The 17,723-nt window shown below is 38.1% G+C and overlaps 1 protein-coding gene across 6 annotated transcripts in view; it reads right to left on the bottom strand.

Moving 5' to 3' along the window:
* Positions 1-5,218: 5,218 nt before the first annotated feature.
* The window catches only part of G3BP2 (G3BP stress granule assembly factor 2), an 85,219-nt gene continuing 72,714 nt past the window's right edge, over positions 5,219-17,723 (bottom strand). For 3 of the 6 annotated variants that reach the window (XM_074039861.1, XM_074039862.1, XM_005555036.4), the window contains exons 7-12: positions 17,487-17,667; positions 16,395-16,493; positions 11,379-11,481; positions 9,795-9,923; positions 9,116-9,234; positions 5,219-8,177 (exon numbers count right to left, since the gene is read on the bottom strand). In XM_074039861.1, the coding sequence (XP_073895962.1) occupies positions 7,905-8,177; positions 9,116-9,234; positions 9,795-9,923; positions 11,379-11,481; positions 16,395-16,493; positions 17,487-17,667 (904 nt within the window). In that variant the 3' untranslated portion in view covers positions 5,219-7,904. The remainder of the gene's footprint in view (positions 8,178-9,115; positions 9,235-9,794; positions 9,924-11,378; positions 11,482-16,394; positions 16,494-17,486; positions 17,668-17,723) is intronic. The other 3 variants (XM_074039864.1, XM_074039863.1, XM_005555035.5) reach the window with 1 other exon arrangement.

Genomic DNA, 17,723 nt, shown 5'->3' with positions numbered 1-17,723 from the left:
GTGCTCAAGTGATCTTCCTGCTTCAGCCTCCCAATGTGCTAAGATTACAGGTGTGAGCCGCCACACCCAGCCTGTGTCACCCTTTAAAGCAGATCCACACTTTGATAATTCATCATTCAAACTGTCTCATACTATAGTATCCTAAGCCTCCATATCTTTGGCTGTAAACAAGTAGACTTAGCTTGCTTAAATCAGATGCTATTTCTCCCTCAGATGTAATAGTCCTAGACTATAACAGCTTACCAGTTCTGTTTCCATTCTTGTGATTATACCACCTATTTTCAGTACAGCATATTTTATCACTCTGATGCTTTCTTCTTTAATGGCTTCCTAAGGCAATTAGAAAAAAAATCCAAATAAACTCCTTACCCTGCCTTACGAGCTTGAGAGAATTCTGTCTTCTACCTCACCTCTTACCACTTTGCCACTCCTTGACTCACTCCATCCAACCTCTTCCAGTTACCCTCCAAGCTATTCCAGTTTTACAGACTGCATTAGCTAGTCCTTTTGGTGGTGTGTCCCTGCATTAAATGTCAACTCTAGAATGGGTGACTGGGGAACACCTGCCTCAAGTTGCCACTGAGAGGCTTTGTATTATCTTAATGTTCTACATCACATTTACAACTACTTCTCCATTATCAAGTAACTACTCTCTGGGAGACCAATGGCCTATTCATTCATGTATCCTTAACATCAATAATAGGTCCTAGTGCACTGAGGTGCTTAATAAACATTGTTCAGGCTGGGCATGGTGGCTCACGCCTGTAATCCCAACACTTTGAGAGGCCGAGGTGGGCGGATCACCTGAGGTCGGGAGTTTGAGACCAGGCTGACCAACATGGAGAAACCCCATCTCCACTAAAAATACAAAATTAGCCGGGCGTGGTGGTGCATGCCTGTAATCCCAGCTACTCAGGAGGCTGAGGCAGGAGAATCACTTGAATCCAGGAGGTAGAGGGTGCAGTGAGCCGAGACCGCGCCATTGCACTCCAGCCTGGGCAACAAAGAGCGAAACTCTGTCTCAAAAAAATAAATAAAAAATAAAAAATAAAGAGTAAACACTGTTCAATGGTTGGTCTTCACTAAAACAATGAACTATATAAAACAGAAATATCTGAAGAAAAAAATACATACGCCAAGTCATTCATAGGAACCATGTATGGGCTGCATTATGAGAGCTCATTATTTTGGATCATCTGTATTTTCCATACTGTGCACAGCATGTATTTGTTTTTAATTGTGGTAAAATACACATATTTCATGTATTATTTTCAAAATAAAAAGGGCATAAGTCAAGGGAGCCAAACACAATGTACGAAGTAAGAAACACTCCTAGCTAGACTGATCTTTTCAAGTCTTACATCAAAATCCCATAAAGCATTTCTCTAGCACTCCTGTCCCTCCTTTAAAGATTTTTTCCCCCTCTTGTGTTCCTATCCTTCACATTTTATTTCCCCAATTATTCAAGTGAGGAACTTGAGATTCTTTGATACTACCCTTTTTCTCACCAAGACCTGGGCATATTACCTTCAAATATTCCAAATGCATCAACTTTAGATTTCTAGCACTGCCACTCTAGTCTAAGCTATAATAGCTCTTGACTGAAATACTGCAAAATCCCTTTATCTGGTTTACTCCAATACATCATTATCGAACTCCTTCAATTTGTTTACTCTGTAGCAAGAGACATTTCAAAATAGAAATCCTGTCACTAATTACCTTCCCCCTGCACCTACCTACCTGCCAAAAATCACCAACTTCCCCATTGCAGTTGGTAGGGATAAAGACCAACCTCTGTTAGGCCAACTAGACTCTTTACTGTCTGACTCCTAGCTATTCTTCTAAATAGGCACCTACTCAATTTCCCCATAGGGCTTCTTCAGGGGCCTTTTTAACTTAAGAGTGGGAATCTTATTTAATCATTTCTTTTTTCTTTTTTTTCCTTTTTTGAGATGGAGTGTCACTCTTGTTGCCCAGGCTGGAGTGCAACGGCGCAATCTCGGCTCACTGCAACCTCCGCCTCCCAGGTTCAAGCAATTCTTCTGCCTCAGCCTCCCAAGTAGCTGGGATTACAGGCATGCGCCACCATGCCTGGTTAATTTTTTGTATTCTTAGTAGAGACAGGGTTTCACGATGTTGGTCAGGATGGTCTCAAACTCCTGACCTCAGGTGATCTGCCCACCTCGGCCTCCCGGAGTGCTGGGATTATAGGAGTGAGCCACCGCACCTGGCCTAATCATTTCTTAGTAGTACCTAGAACAGTGCTTGGTATTTTGAAGTTCAATGGCTAATGAATGAACTGAGCCAGTGGAAGTTAGAATAACATGAACAAGTCTTGTGGCAGGGAAAATGGACAATAAAGGAGGAGAGAGACAAAGTATTGAATGGAAAAGATGAGACTTCAAACATTTCTAGGCTGATTAAATCAGAAAAAGAGATGTTCATCATCACAGAGCCAGGTATTCACAGGTTAAGTTGCATAGGGAAAAAAAAATACATTGTTTTGGACTTACCAATTTTGAATTATCAAAAGGGAACTAGCCAAAAGGATATTTAAAAAGACATGTTTAGAATGCAGGGTAGGTAGACAGCAGAAATGCAATTGAGTCAATAACAGCTAACACTGGCCAGGGGCGGTGGCTCACGCCTATAATCCCAGCACTTTGGGAGGCCGAGGTGGGTGGATCACCTGAGGTCAGGAGTTCAAGACCAGCCTGGCGAACATGGTGAAACCCTGTCTCTACTAAAAATACAAAAATTAGCAGGGCGTGGTGGCAGGCACCTGTAATCTCAGCCACTTGGGAGGCTGTGGCAGGAGAATTGCTGGAATCTGGGAGGCAGAGGTTGCAGTGAGCCGAGATTGCGCTATTGCACTCCAGCCTAGGGCAACAACAGCAAGACTCCATTAACAAAACACAAAAAAACAGCTAACACCAGTGACATTTTAAGTGCTTTACATGTTAACTCCGTGAGTTCTCACAATCACCCATCCCATTTCACAAATGAGGAGACAGGCACAGAAAAACGCTTACCATTGAATGGTGGAGCTGCCATCCAAGCCCAGGCTGTCTCCAAAGTTCTGCTCTTGATCATCATATAGTATATGGAATTTACTGAGTAGATAATATATGGAAGCCAATGTAGTGCCTGGCCTAAATAAAACAACTCAGAGAAATTTTGTGGGGAAAATAGACAAGGGACAGAAGAAACTAGTAGGGTATGGTGACAATAGAAAAACAGGAGCAGTGAGGCCGGGCATGGTGGCTCACGCCTATAATCCCAGCACTTTGGGAGGCCCTGGCGGGTGGATCACATGAGGTTCGGAGTTTGAGATCAGCCTGGTCAACATGGTGAAACCCCATCTCCACTAAAAATACCAAATTAGCTGGGTGTAGTAGCAGGCGCCTGTAATCCCAGCCACTCGGGAGGTTGGGGCAGGAGAATCACTTGAACCCGGGAGGCGGAGGTTGTGCTGAGCCGAAAGCAAGTCACTGCACTCCAGCCTGGGCAATAAGAGTGAGACTCTGTCTCAACAACAACAGCAACAAAAAACAGGAGCAGTTACAGGAATATTAGTGTCACAAAAGTGAATGCATTTCAAGGAGGCAACCAGCTTTATCAAACTTTTAGAGGTCAGCTGGGTGCGGTGGCTCATGCCCCATAATCCCAGCACTTTGGGAGGCTGAGGGGCGCGGATCACGAGGTCAGGAGATCGAGACCATCCCGGTTAACACGGTGAAACCCTGTCTTTACTTAAAACACAAAAACTTAGCCTGGCGTGGTGGCAGATGCCTGTAGTCCCAGCTACCTGGGAGGCTGAGGCAGGAGAATTGCTTGAACCTGGGAGGTGGAGGTTGCAGTGAGTAGAGATCGTGCCACTGCACTCCAGCCTGGGTTGACAGAGCAACACTCCGTCTCAAAAAACAAAACAAAACAAAAAAAAAAACAAAAAAAACTTTAGAGGTCAAAGACAAAGATCAGTTAATTTGGTAATTAACAGAAGGCTAGTAATGTTTCTGTTAATGCGTATTTCTGAATCTGCACTTACAGTATTTTGCCCAACATTTGATAATGCTAAAAAGACTTTTGAAAAATTTCATATATTCTAGACTTCTTATATTTCTGAAGCATGTGAAACATAATGAGTACATGTACTACATAAACAGATTAGACTTCAGTCCTTATCAAAAACTGCCAGAGACTTCTTTAGGAATAATGTGCAAATTATTTTCTATGTGAATGTACTTAAATCACAAATTTCTTTCATGACTTAAATTGTTTATCCAGTAATTTTACATGAGAGCACTGGCATCAAACTGATCAAAATAGTCTTCTAACTAGGAAGTCTTATAAACATAAAACTAAAAAAAAAAAAAATTCAAGGGTATCTATTGATCTGTAGCTAAAATATAAATTATGATGAGCAACTCAACTTCTTGAGTGGCTGTTTTCAAATATGTTGTTCCATAGAAATTCCCAGGACCAAGTACTAATTTGATCTTTCATATTTGAACCTATTTTCAGCAGTGTGGGATATACATTGTATCCCCTTTAAAAAATGTTTTTCCATAGCCAGAGTTAGATAAATTATTACATTATAATTAGAAGTCAGTTTACAAAAGGTTTAAGTCTTCCTTCCCCCTAAGATGAAGCAATGGTTATTCTGGTTTCTTCCCAGTACAAGTTTGCAAATACTGATTTAGAAATCTTAAAGTGTTATTAATAGTAGATAAAATTCAACAATATCATCCCCTTTAGGAAGGAAAAGGTTCAAGTTCTGAAATTACACATGCCTTAGGACCTCATTTTTCATTGAAAGCATGACTATATATGGCTAATGATTACATCAATATTTTTGTAGAGCTTGATAAATTCAATCTGCTCATCCCTTCCTTTCTCCTTTCTTGTAAGATGCAAGGCAGAAATACTTTAGAAAATCCAAGGTTGTAATCTGCTTTAGATCATTCTCATCATTCTTACTACTTATTATTCTAACATTCAACATGTATACCAGCTGTCTAACTGGATTGGGATAGATCTCTTAGAATAGTCAAGTGTTACTTAAATGTTTTACCTTTTTTATATATCAAATTTCACATATAAGAAATTGTTCTAAAACCCACTGCTTATTATTTCCACTTAGTTTGTATGAAGTGCAACTGGGAGAAAACATTTGGGAACAATAAAAACTATAGATTAAATTAGGGACATAGATAAATGCTGCAGACATCAGTAGTTTATTGTTTGTTTAGTCCAAACACATTCAATATGGAAACTCAAAGAATACTTTCCACCTGAAACAATTAAACTAGATTCTACTAGCATATAATGCTTAACACATTACAGCAATAAAGATGGTAATCCATTGTTTTCTATACCTACTAAAGCCAAGATGGTAAAGCCAATTTGGTTGCAATAGTGTCATAAGGATAGAATATTACCATCAAAAAATAAAACAAAATCAGCAAATAACAGTAATGGTAGATGAATATTTTTACTCTGTTTCACTGAAAAGAGGACAAAATGTTGAAAGTCCACAGTACTGCAGGTGAACAATCACCATGTAAACTTCTCCATATGATGTTTTAATGTTTTATTCATGGTACGTAAAGACTGAAGCTGAATGGCTCTTTGCTCTACTTTTCTATTATTACACTTAACATTTGTCATTACTTTTGGTGCCAGAACAGTTTTCATGGATGGCAGGGCAATATCCTGAATTGGAAATTATATATATGTACATATATATACATGTATATATATGTGTGTGTGTGTATATATATATATAAACAGAAATAGAAGAAAATATGCTTGGGGGAAAAAAAACAATGACAATAAAACAACTGCTTCTTTAAAAGTAGTATTAATAAAGGCTTCAAAACTCCAAAGTAATTTTCTGGTAAGAACTTCAAGTACTATACATCAGAAAGTATAAAACTGTTTCAAACAGAAAAAAAAAAAATCCTTAAACCCCCCAAAAATGGAAACTATGAAAATCCGTGTCCCCAAAATATATGCAATAGTGCAAGACTTTCCCTCAAACATGGAAGACCTCTTTCAAAGGGAGAAAAAGGGACAGATTTTACTCATATTGCCCAGTACATGAAAAACAAAATACAGGTATCATTTGCTAGTTTACTAAATAGCAAACAGTTGCCTAATTCAGAACCAATTTGCTACTATGTCAAGTGCATATCCTGTCTGTTTTACAAAGATAGAATGGAGAAGTCTTCCATGCTAACGAGCAGCTTTAAGTGGTCACACTTATTTACCCCACTCCTGCCTGAAACATCAGAAACTGGTATGTACTGATTGCTCCAAGCACAAAATTGGATAAGCTTTGCCATACTTGTGGTTTACTGGAACTTGCTATAAAGACAGACAATAATCCAGCAGCTACAAACTCTGCTCACAGAATTGTTTAAAGATTCATGTAAAAATAAAAGATGTCGTCCCAGACTTAAATTCAGGAGCCACTCGGGTGCTGACATCAGTTCAAGAATTGTGCAAAATGAATGACAGTTCCCTGCCCCCCAAATAGAAAATGCAAACACTTAAAGAGCTGCTGTTCTTTTCTCCGAAAATTGCAGTATCCTCACTTCAGGCTTACTTGCCATTTATGGAATCTGACTGCTTTTAAAATGTCACTAAAAATGTACGTCAAGTTGACTGACTTTTCCAAGCCCTGAAGTGATACGTTTCAAGGTCCACATTCGAGCTAAGAGAAAAGTCAACTAGAGACTTACTCAAATAACTGACTTCCTCCTTCCCTCTCCCCACAAACACACAAGACTCCCTCCCTCCCACAGATAACACAAAGTTGTTAACTGAAGAACAAGATAAATAATATGCTAGTCCATTTTACTGATTTTAAAGATACTGCAATTTTTATACATTTCGATGATTTTCCAACATTTTGCAGCTGTTTGGCTTTGCAGCACAGCAATTCATACACTATACTGTACAAAATTACCAGCAAGACTGGAATGATGTATTAATAGAAGGCACCATCATGCTTATTACATTACCAGAGAACAAAAATACAGTAAAGACAATTTTCACTGTACACAGCTTAAAGAAAGGAAAAAAGGGGAGGAGGAGTGTGTTGAGCAGCCAGCCATCCCTGTACTGAAGAGGGGCAGGTAGAAAAATCTTAGATATGGAGCTACTAAATCTGGTCTAATAGTCAAGACCATCGCATTTGAAGTTCTAATTTTTGTTATTTAGTTCATAACTAAAATGACTTCCTTCTGGAATATACTTGTAGTCTTGTTAAGGTTTATGTGTACACACGCTGGTCACAGCAAGCAGATAAAATGCCCTCATCATTTCACAAACTATTCTCTACCGGAAAAGAAGATGAAAGATTTTTTTCCCTGTTGCCTCCTGTTGCAGATGTCAATGTTAATGAGTTCAGAGTACCCATTAGTACATTTTGATGAGTGCATAACAAGTTTCTGTTGGTTTGTATTTTTGGGGGGAGCCAAGAAAAAAGGCAAGATTCTCCAATTGCACAAATTGCACTATTTGTGTTCCCAACATTAACAGGCAGAAACAGTAACACTTAAACAAAATGTGCAGCAGAAGATTTTTTTTTGACTCAAAGGACCTGAATTCAGTGGGCATGTCCTTTTAAGTTCACTTTGTCGTAGATAGTTTAAGATATGGTCATTTCTCAGTCCTTAATTCTCCAAGTCTAGATTTATAAATTAACAATGTGAATCCTGTTGTGAAATTGGGGAAATAATGTCCACCTCAATTTAACTGATAACCAAAAGATGCTTTTCACATCAAAGAAATGATCAAAAAGGCTGTGTCACATTCCAAAGCCAAAAAAAAAATTAACAAGAATGCAAACACGATGAATAATGTACCACTGCCAAGACTTTGCCAACAGTGGAGCTTCAGCGACGCTGTCCTGTGAAGCGGCCTTCCATTTGCCCGGTTCCTCTTCCAGAGCCAAGTTTCTGTGCCATGCCACCCCTTGGAGGAGGTCCTCTTCCATCACGATCACGCATCATTCCACCACCCACAATTCCACGTGGACCACCAGGACCTCGATCATTGCGCCTAATATCCCTGCGATCATCACCACCACCTCTGGTTTCTCGCTCTCTTGCAGCTCTTGTTTTTTTCTCTTCAACATTTAAACGTACTTCCCCTCGAAACATAATTGGCTTTATAAAAGAGGAGAAAAATATTTACACGGGCAGGTTAGACAGCAGTAGAAATGTATTACTCTGAACAGGTAAGTTAGATAAGCATAAGGAACAAAACACTTTTATAAGCCCCCTGCCCCCAGAGACAGGGTCTCAGCTGTCACCCAGGCTGGTGACAGCCAGTGGCACAAGCATGGCTCACTGCAGCCTTGACATCCCGGGCTCAAGTGATCCTCCCACCTCAGCCTCCTGAGTAGCTGGGATTATAGGTGTCCACCACCATGGCCGACTATTTTTCTTTTTTTGTAAAGACAATGTCTTGGCCGGGCGCGGTGGCTCAAGCCTGTAATCCCAGCACTTTGGGAGGCCGAGACGGGCGGATCACGAGGTCAGGAGATCGAGACCATCCTGGCTAACACGGTGAAACCCCGTCTCTACTAAAAATACAAAAAATTAGCCGGGCGAGGTGGCGGGCGCCTGTAGTCCCAACTACTCGGGAGGCTGAGGCAGGAGAATGGCGTGAACCCGGGAGGCGGAGCTTGCAGTGAGCTGAGATCCGGCCATTGCACTCCAGCCTGGGCGGCAGAGCGAGACTCCATCTCAAAAAAAAAAAAAAAAAGACAATGTCTCACTGTTGCCCAGGCTGGTCTTGAACTCTCCTAAGCTCAAGCAATCCTCCTGCCTTAACCTCCCAAAGTGCTGGGATTACAAGTGTGAGTCACTATACCCAGCCAAAATTCTTAACATGCAATCTTTCCCACCTTCTTCAGCAAAGCAAGTAACAAAATTTAAAATGATCCACAAACTGCTAACAAATCTTTATTCTTTGCATAAATACCATTTAATAACTATTTTTAGCTTTATTATTAAAAGATTTTCTATGGTTTTTAAATACCCCAAATTAATATATACAACAAAATAATAAAGTCTTGAATTATGCCCTTTAAATCACTTACTTTTGCAATTAAGATTCTCTGAACTGGTTCAGAGTCATCAAAAACCACAAAACCAAAATTTGGAAGCTTTCCCCCAACACCCTTGGTATTGATGCGAAGTTCCACAACGTTTCCAAAACCTGTGAAAATATACATTACATCAAGGGTTAAATATTTTTAACAGAATACCTTGATGGCTCAAACTGTTCAGGATGAATAATCTTAATCTCCCTGATCCATTTTAAAATAAAACTTGCAAGCTTCTACACACAGTGATAGCCAACCTACATTTACTGAAGCAGGCAATCACCTAAGATACCAAGTAGCCTGCCTGCCTGTTGTGTTACCTTTCTGCATCTTTGTTAGTCCTTTCATACGTAAACTGTGTAACTCTGGAAAGACAATGTGTTTTCTCCTAATATATTGACCCGTTTGCCAAATGAATTCTTTATCTCTGAATTTATGACTGATTTATCCAGCTGTTTCTTCTAAACACTGTCGAGCCAGGCGAAATCAACACTAAGCAGTCACTGAGAAACATCTGAGATAGCCTACTCCCTTCTGCACAATTAAGGTGAGTCTGGTAGCTGGACACAGTATAAACAGAGAAACATTTTTTTAAAATAGTCATTTAAAAAGCTCCATATGCCTCTTAATTTAAAATAATTTAAAAACTTCTACAGCAAAATAAATCACTTACTCATGAAGAATTCTTTTAGTTCATTTTCATCAATATCATGTGGCAAGTTACCAACAAAAAGTTGATGACTATCTGGATAGCGAATTATTCTACGGTTGTCAGAGTCATTCTGTTCCATATCTCCTCTGCCTGAGAACAGAAATAGAGCAGATATTAAAGTTTACAATATCATAAAAACTACTTCAACAGAATGAATGTAAAAATCACAATATTGATATTCCTGTTTTAGTTTAATAAGAGTTGGTGAGCTTCTTGAAAAAGAGGCAAAACTACTTATTACTAGTAGGTTAGAAAACAGCATGACACTAAAATGTAAAGTGAGGACAATGACTAGGTTGCTAAAATAGCTTCTTCTAGATCTACTGGATTATACAAAAATCAAATACCAGTACAGGTATTCCTCCTTAACCAAACTGTTGCCATCACCCAGGAACCAAGCAGATTTCAGACAGTGAGGTACAGCTCTACTAAATATTTGCTTAGTCTTTTGAAATTCAAAATTCTTTGGCTGTATGACATTACAGCAAATCAGTAAATTTTAACAGGAATTATCACATTTATGTAGTCTATACATATTAGTGTATATGTATATATATACACATAAAATCTTATGATTCTCCCAATAACACGAGGAACACAGTGAGGAAAATAGGCAATACAAGAATAATTTGTGTAATATTTGACATAAAAGCAGCTCAGAATTTAAGGGTCTCACTCCAGATCCTAAGTTTAATCAGTGACAAATTTAGGACTTCTAGTTCAGTAACGTATCACTTTAAAAAAAAATTAACATTGTAAATGTGATATAAACTATCTCCATCTCTCCCATCTCCTCCCCAAAGCAATCTAAACATTCTTACAGAGTTCAAATAAAGGTATTACATGTATAGCTAACAATGTAAACAAGTCAAAAATCATGGCAACTTAATACCTAAGAATCAAAATGTGCTTATTGTTTATCTGTGAAGAGATAAGAGTGCTGAGAGAGTAGGTTATTGGCAACTTGGTTTTGAACTCTTAAAACCAGTGACTAGGCCAGGCGCAGTGGCTCACGCCTGTAATCCCAGCACTTTGGGAGGCCGAGGCGGGTGGATAACCTGAGGTCGGGAGTTCGAGACCAGCCTGACCAACAACATGGAGAAACCCCGTCTCTACTAAAAATACAAAATTAGCTGGGCCTGGTGGCACATGCCTATATTCCCAGCTACTAGGGAGGCTGAGAAAGGAGAATCGCTTGAACCTGGGAGGCAGAGGTTGCAGTGAGCCGAGATGGTGCCATTGCACTCCAGCCTGGGCAACAAAGAGTGAAACTCCGTCTCAAAAAAAAAAAAAAAAAAAAAGACTTGTTAACGTCTTTTACACCTTCAAAATATGTCACCATGGCATGTCAACCAATCCTCCCTAAAAATTGGTTATTCGGCCCCAGACACTATTTTAGTGGATTGCTCACATCACATCTTTAAGCAATTTGAGACTATATGGGTCTGTGTATAGAACACATCATAGTTTCTTGGTTTTTTAAAATTCAGTGTTTTCCAACCTTACAAATGTTAAATGCTAAAGGCTATAAAAGAGCTGACTCACCTGGTCTTGGTCCTCTAGGAGGAAAACCAGGTCGTTCTCTAGGTCGTTGTTCACGCACACGAGGTGGCTGAGACTGAACTTCTGGTTTAGCTTCAACTCTTGGCTAAAATATAAAGAAAAAAAAACATTATAAAAAACACTCCACAGGAGAAAAACCAACCAAAGCAACTAACAACAAGTCACTAGCAGACAAAACAGCAGTTTTAAGTTTAGAATGTTTTTAACATAGTGTCCTATGTATGAGAAAAATAAATTTTTATCAAGATATTCTGTACCAATCTAGGACTGTAGGTAGCTTTTGTTTTCCCACTTAATGCTGTGTAACTCACAATAAGCTGCTTTTTACAGTCACATTTTTTCAAAGTTATATCAACACTGAAATAGCATAAAAGGTATTGCTACCAAAAAAAAAAAATCACAAAAATGCAAGATGAACCACTCCATGTAAATACATAAACAAAATTAAAAGCTATCTTCATCTCAGACAAGAATACATAACACATAATTTCTAAAAATCTAGTTTGCTATCCTTTAAATATAACAGCGCTCAGTAGTACTGCCTAAATCTCTGCCCATAATCTTAAAATCAATATTTTTATAGTTCAAAGTATAAAAATTAGCTTGCTCTAACACCTAAAACTGCTACCTTTAAGTTTAAAATGCATATTAAAAAAATGACAAACTTATAGAAACTTGTATGTAGCATCTCAAATAGTTAAAAGTCCTTTAGCTTCCTACTGTTCTTCCTTATGAGAAAAATATGCATTTGAAGTATTGGCCCCAACGATTCTCCTTAACTAGGGGGGACTGGGAGTAATAGGACAATTTAAGGTGCCTCCCAAAAGCTTCTGCCAACTGCTGAATTAAACATATAATTATTTTAAAAACAAAATTACATCGGCATCTGCTATTACCTTTTCCTCAAGACAACAGCATTTTCAGTATTCCCAACCTCTTCAGACCTTCTACTACCCAAATATTTATGGTCCAAGGAGAGACAAATATATGAACCTACAAAGGATGCTGAAAACACCCAAGAGAGTATGGAGAACATGTTCTCAACTCAGAAAGCTAGTAATTTCAGTCCCATCTTTAAAGATGGTCATCTTCCTGTAATCCCAGCACAAGGCCAAGCCGGGGGGATCACCTGAGGTCAGGAGTTTGAGACCAGCCTGCCCAATATGGCGAAACCCAGTCTCTACTAAAAATACAAAAAATTAGCTGGGCGTGGTGGCAGGCACCTGTATTCCCAGCTACTTGGGAGGCTGAGGCAGGAGAATCGCTTGAACCCGGGAGGCGGAGGTTGCAGTGAGCCAAGATCACGCCACTGCACTCCAGCCTGGCCAACAAGAGTGAAACTCCTTCTCAAAGAAAATAAATAAATAAATAAATAAGTGGTCATCTCTGAGGATCTCAGTCTATGCAGTGACACAAACTCTTTAATCATTTATATAACAGATATTGCAATTTACAAGGACAAATTTTGACACAAAATGCTTCTTTCAAAAATGACAATTTAATGTAAATGATTTCAGCCACTGTAACCAAAAGGAATATTAACTCCTATGCTAACAGTTTAACCAGGTTTGCCTGCCTCTTCCTAAATTGTTTTCCTCTATGTCAATGTCCTATTTCCCTCAAGATGAAGTTGCTTACCATATTCTAGAATTCTACTAGTTACAAAATGAATATTTTTAACTATCTCCAGGTTTTATTGTTGTTATTTATATGTATTTACTCCTATAAGGTCTGTATCTTTTATTTTTTTAGAGAGACACAGTCTTACTCTATTGCCCAGGCTGGAGTGCAGAGGCACAATCATAGCTCACTGTAACCTCAAATTCCTGGGCTCAAGTGATCCTCCTGCCTCAGCCTCCCAAGTAGCTGAGACTACAGGCACACCAGTGCCCAAGGCCCATATCTTAACTTACTTTTACATCACCCAAAGAACCAAGCACAGTGCTATTAGACATAGATGTTCAGTAACTATTGGTTCATTTAAATTAAATTACATTTTTAGTTCTCTGACCCAAAACATGCAAGATAATGTTCTATGTCTGACAAGGATATGTAAGTGACAGCCCTGAGACCACTGCTATCTGTATTTGGGGTTTAATTCTATACAGTAATTTGATGCAAAATGTGATGCTGGAAAAAGCAGTTATTTAGAAACTTCAACTAAGGGGGTCTAAAAGCATACTTCAGTATGAATGTAAACAGAAAATAAATGTACTGTGTCAAAGTTTAATAAAGAGTGTATTACTGACAATTAATAAAAATAATAAATGTACCTTTATTACAAAATTTAAGAAAAACCTTAGACTCATCCAATCCAAATGTTATCAAAGAATTTGAGGCCCTGGTCTTGACTGATTTAAATTCTTTTCAGAACGGATTATCAAAACACGAGTAACTACAAGTAGCAAAATAAAGTTCTTCCTTATTCTTTAAGGACGAAAATTAAAAGCAGATAAAGTTAAATATTGATAATTTCCAACATCTTACAAATAATTCATGCCATTGATTTAGGAATCTGACTGTAATTAGATATTTGATGATGCCAATTTAAGAAAAATACAAGAACAAAAAGCTAACACTGTCTCCTTCAGTAACTGATTGACACATGTTAACTAAGCCAGCTGCATCCTTATAATTCTTCAGGTCTCCAGTTTCATGATTAAAACTAGTTGTTCTGAACAGATAAAATGGCCAATATGCCACACAGTAGAGGGCCTTAAAATTAATTCCATGCAACCAGAAAGTATGATCAAATGACAAACCCACAAATGAAGGTCAAACAGAATATCAAGTAAGTACAGAACCATCAAATCAAGTCAATAAAAGCAGGTATAACCACAAATAATAAGCCCTTCAATTAAACATAAGTTCTTTAGGTGAGCTAGTAAATTTCCAGACAAAATCTTTTATTCAAGAAATTAACTTACCTACTTCTAAGTTAATGCCTACCAATACCCTGGAATTAATTTCCTTTTATCAATAATCTATGTTCAAAGTACAAGGAAACGAATACTACACACAAGCAACAAACTAAAATTGAAGGAGTATTAAATCAAGTAGAAATATCATGAATCCATTTCAAGTATAGCCTAAAGAGATTAGAAGTTCTTTTAAAGTTTAAATTCTAAGCATTTAAAATTTTTGTTTTATTAAAGGGGTGGCATAGGAAATACAACTTCATTTCCTACATCTTGAAGACTAACTTCAAAAATACACACTTAAGGAAAATTACTTAAGATAAATATGAAGGTATTTTTCTGGGCAAGAGGCTAAGATTTAATCAGGCATGTCTTAGAGTCCTCTTTGATGTAAATACAGATAAGATACACAACTCTCCACACCAAGGTGCTGGATAACTGCATAAAGTCTACAGGAGGCTGGGCGCAGTGGCTCACGCCTGTAATCCCCGCCCTTTGGCAGGCCAACGCTGGTGGATCACTTGACGTCAGGAGTTTGAGACCAGCCTGGCCTACACAGCGAAACCCCGTCTCTACTAAAAATACAAAAATTAGCCAGGCTTGGTGGCGGGCACCTATAATCCCAGCTATTCAGGAGGCTGAAGCAGGAGAATCACTTGAGCTGGGCAGGTGGAGGTTGCAGTGAGCCGAGAGAGCGCCACTGCCACTGCCAGTGCACTCCAGCCTAGACGACAGAGCGAGACCCTGTCTCAAAAAAATAAACATTTACATGAGCCACATATGGACTTGTGTCCAACTGCATGACTTCAAAGCCCACCCATACTATGTACATAAATGTCTGTGAGTTACTCTAGACCTCAATTTTTCTGTCTCTAAAATAGAAATAATAGTACCCACAGGTGGTTGTGAGAATTCACTGAGAATGAATAAAAAGTGCTTCACACAATGCTTGGCACATATCAAAGGCATAAGCACAAGCTATTTTAACTTTTAACTGTTTAAATTCTCTGAAATAAAATAATCCAAAGGTTCCAAATCCAAATCTGACAGGAAATGAAGATTCCAAAAGAAGGGCCAAAAGTCATTTATTGGGTCTTCGGATGGGTTGAAAAGTACAAACAATACTGCACAAACTAACTTCCTCTGTTAAGATGGAACTCTGGGTGACCATCTTACATAAGGGTAACCATGTATTTCCTGAATATCCAAATGGAAAAAAAAAAAAAAAAGTTATTATGGGCGTATTCTACTTTTATGTAGCTGATTACCTGTCCCCACACCAGAACCACCAAAAATTACTTTTAAAACCTCAAAATTTCACTGTTTAGAATGTATAAAAGATATATTTATACACTAACGTTTTAAACATAAATTTTCTAGTGGAATGAAGCTTAATGCAAAATGTAGGGAAAAAATTGGACACCCTTTATATGCTGATAAACTTAATTATAATTTAGTTCATTCTAAACTAAATCTAACAAACTTCTTAGGTAGGCAGTGTCTTATTTTCACATTTTTGAAAGCTCTGAAATGGGTAAGATGACAAACAGACAAAAAGCAGAATACTAGAATGATCAGTTAAGGTGAACACTACAGTCATAAGTTGGTACAGGCTTCAATTAAGTGGTGTGAACCACTTACACAGCGAGAGCTTAGGCAGCGTATGTTAAAAAGTTTCCTGGTTTTTTTTGTTTGTTTAAAAAAAAAAAACGATTCTTTAGTACGCCACACTACTTTGTGCCTCTCCAAATTTCTTACCTAAAATATTTTTGCTAAATAGAATTTGAAGCTTTTGAAAAAGGAACATTCTTTTTGTTATTTTAAGAAGCCTTTTAAATGACAATATTATATATTGGTAAAAACCAACTTAATCTGTATTTCACACACCCAAACCCCAAATACCACCTATGTAGATGATGAATGGAGATCTGACATTTAAAGTGGGTGCACTGACATACAATACAAGTTTTTTGTATATTTAATCCATAATTTCTGATTGACTCATTTTTAAAAGTACTTAAAAAATAAGCATTTGGCAATGTAACAAGGATACAATCCAATGTGTTCACAGATTGGTTACCTGTGAGACTGGTGCTTTAACATGGGGTGGAATTCCAGAGGAAGAAACAGTACCACTAGGAGGCAGGTTTTTACTGGTCACTGAAGCCCAGGAGAAAGCCTGCAGGAAATGCAACAAACCTAGACTACTAATCATGGAAAACCACCAACATTCCTATAGGGAAACTTCCAAATATATATTTTCTTTTCATTTCTAAACTATTGCTCTATATTGGAAGACTCCTAAAAGAAAGGCACACAGACACATGCCAGTCTATGTGCCAGCTTTCAAAATCTCATTATGCAAGCTTATTTGTAACTGTTTTGTCTGACTAGTAAATAAAACCACAAGCAAGTTCCTACGTACTCTAAGTAGATGAGCAAGTGGCAAACAAAACCACTAACAAACATGCTAGAAAAGCCCGAACCTAACAGAAACAATTTATTTCCCCTTTGGGGGTAAGATAGGGTGTGTGATGGTGTTAAGGGGAGAGGGAAGGATAGGAAAGAAGAGAGTATTAGCTGGAAACTCTGACATTCACAAATTGAACAAAGAATCTCCTCCTATCACTACCCAAATATACTTTAACCTTTGGCTTTGAAGAAAGATAAAAGAAGTTTCAGGTAGGCTTACATGATACACTAAGGATGTCACTCATCTTTCCAAGATAGTTTAATTGGTGTAGAAAGGAAACTGATCCCATTTAAACCACAAACAACAGGTATCTCTTCTTTTAATTACAGACCAACTTGTTTAAGTTGGGAAACTGCATGATTCCTGGTGCATCTGTGCTCAGAGAATTTAATACAGAATGAAAGAACAACTGACAGCTCTATACATGGATCCAAATAATTTCATTTAAGCTACTAAACAATGCATACACACAAGGAAGGATTCATCTTAAGTTATAAATTTCAGTCTTAGGGGGTATTTTGCGGGGCAGGGAAACAATAACATTTTTTCAGATAACAAAAAAAAAAACCCCACAGCTTCTTTCATATACATAAAGTAATTTACTAAACAATTTAACATAATAGAGAAAGGTCATACTTCATTAACAGCACCAAATTTGAACATGTGATGTTGTAAGTCTAAAGAGTTCTTTGATCTAACCTTTGGTGGTTCTTGTGGCAGAGAAACAGGTTCTGCCGGAGGAGGAGTAGTAGATTTCTCCTCTAATTCTTCTAAGTTCTTCTCCTCCACTTGTGGTTTCAGCTCTTCAGTCTTTGTTTCAGATTCTGTCTCAGGTTCAGGTTCATGAGAGGATTCTTCCAAAGGCTCCTCTATGCCATTACTACAATAAAATATTTAGTTCACTTTTTAGTGGGAGTTCAAGACAAAATTCAATTT

This window comes from Macaca fascicularis, chromosome 5 (genome assembly GCF_037993035.2).
Source record: "Macaca fascicularis isolate 582-1 chromosome 5, T2T-MFA8v1.1".
In the NCBI taxonomy this organism is placed as follows: Eukaryota; Metazoa; Chordata; class Mammalia; order Primates; family Cercopithecidae; genus Macaca; species Macaca fascicularis.
This window is presented reverse-complemented; position numbering and strand designations above follow the sequence as displayed.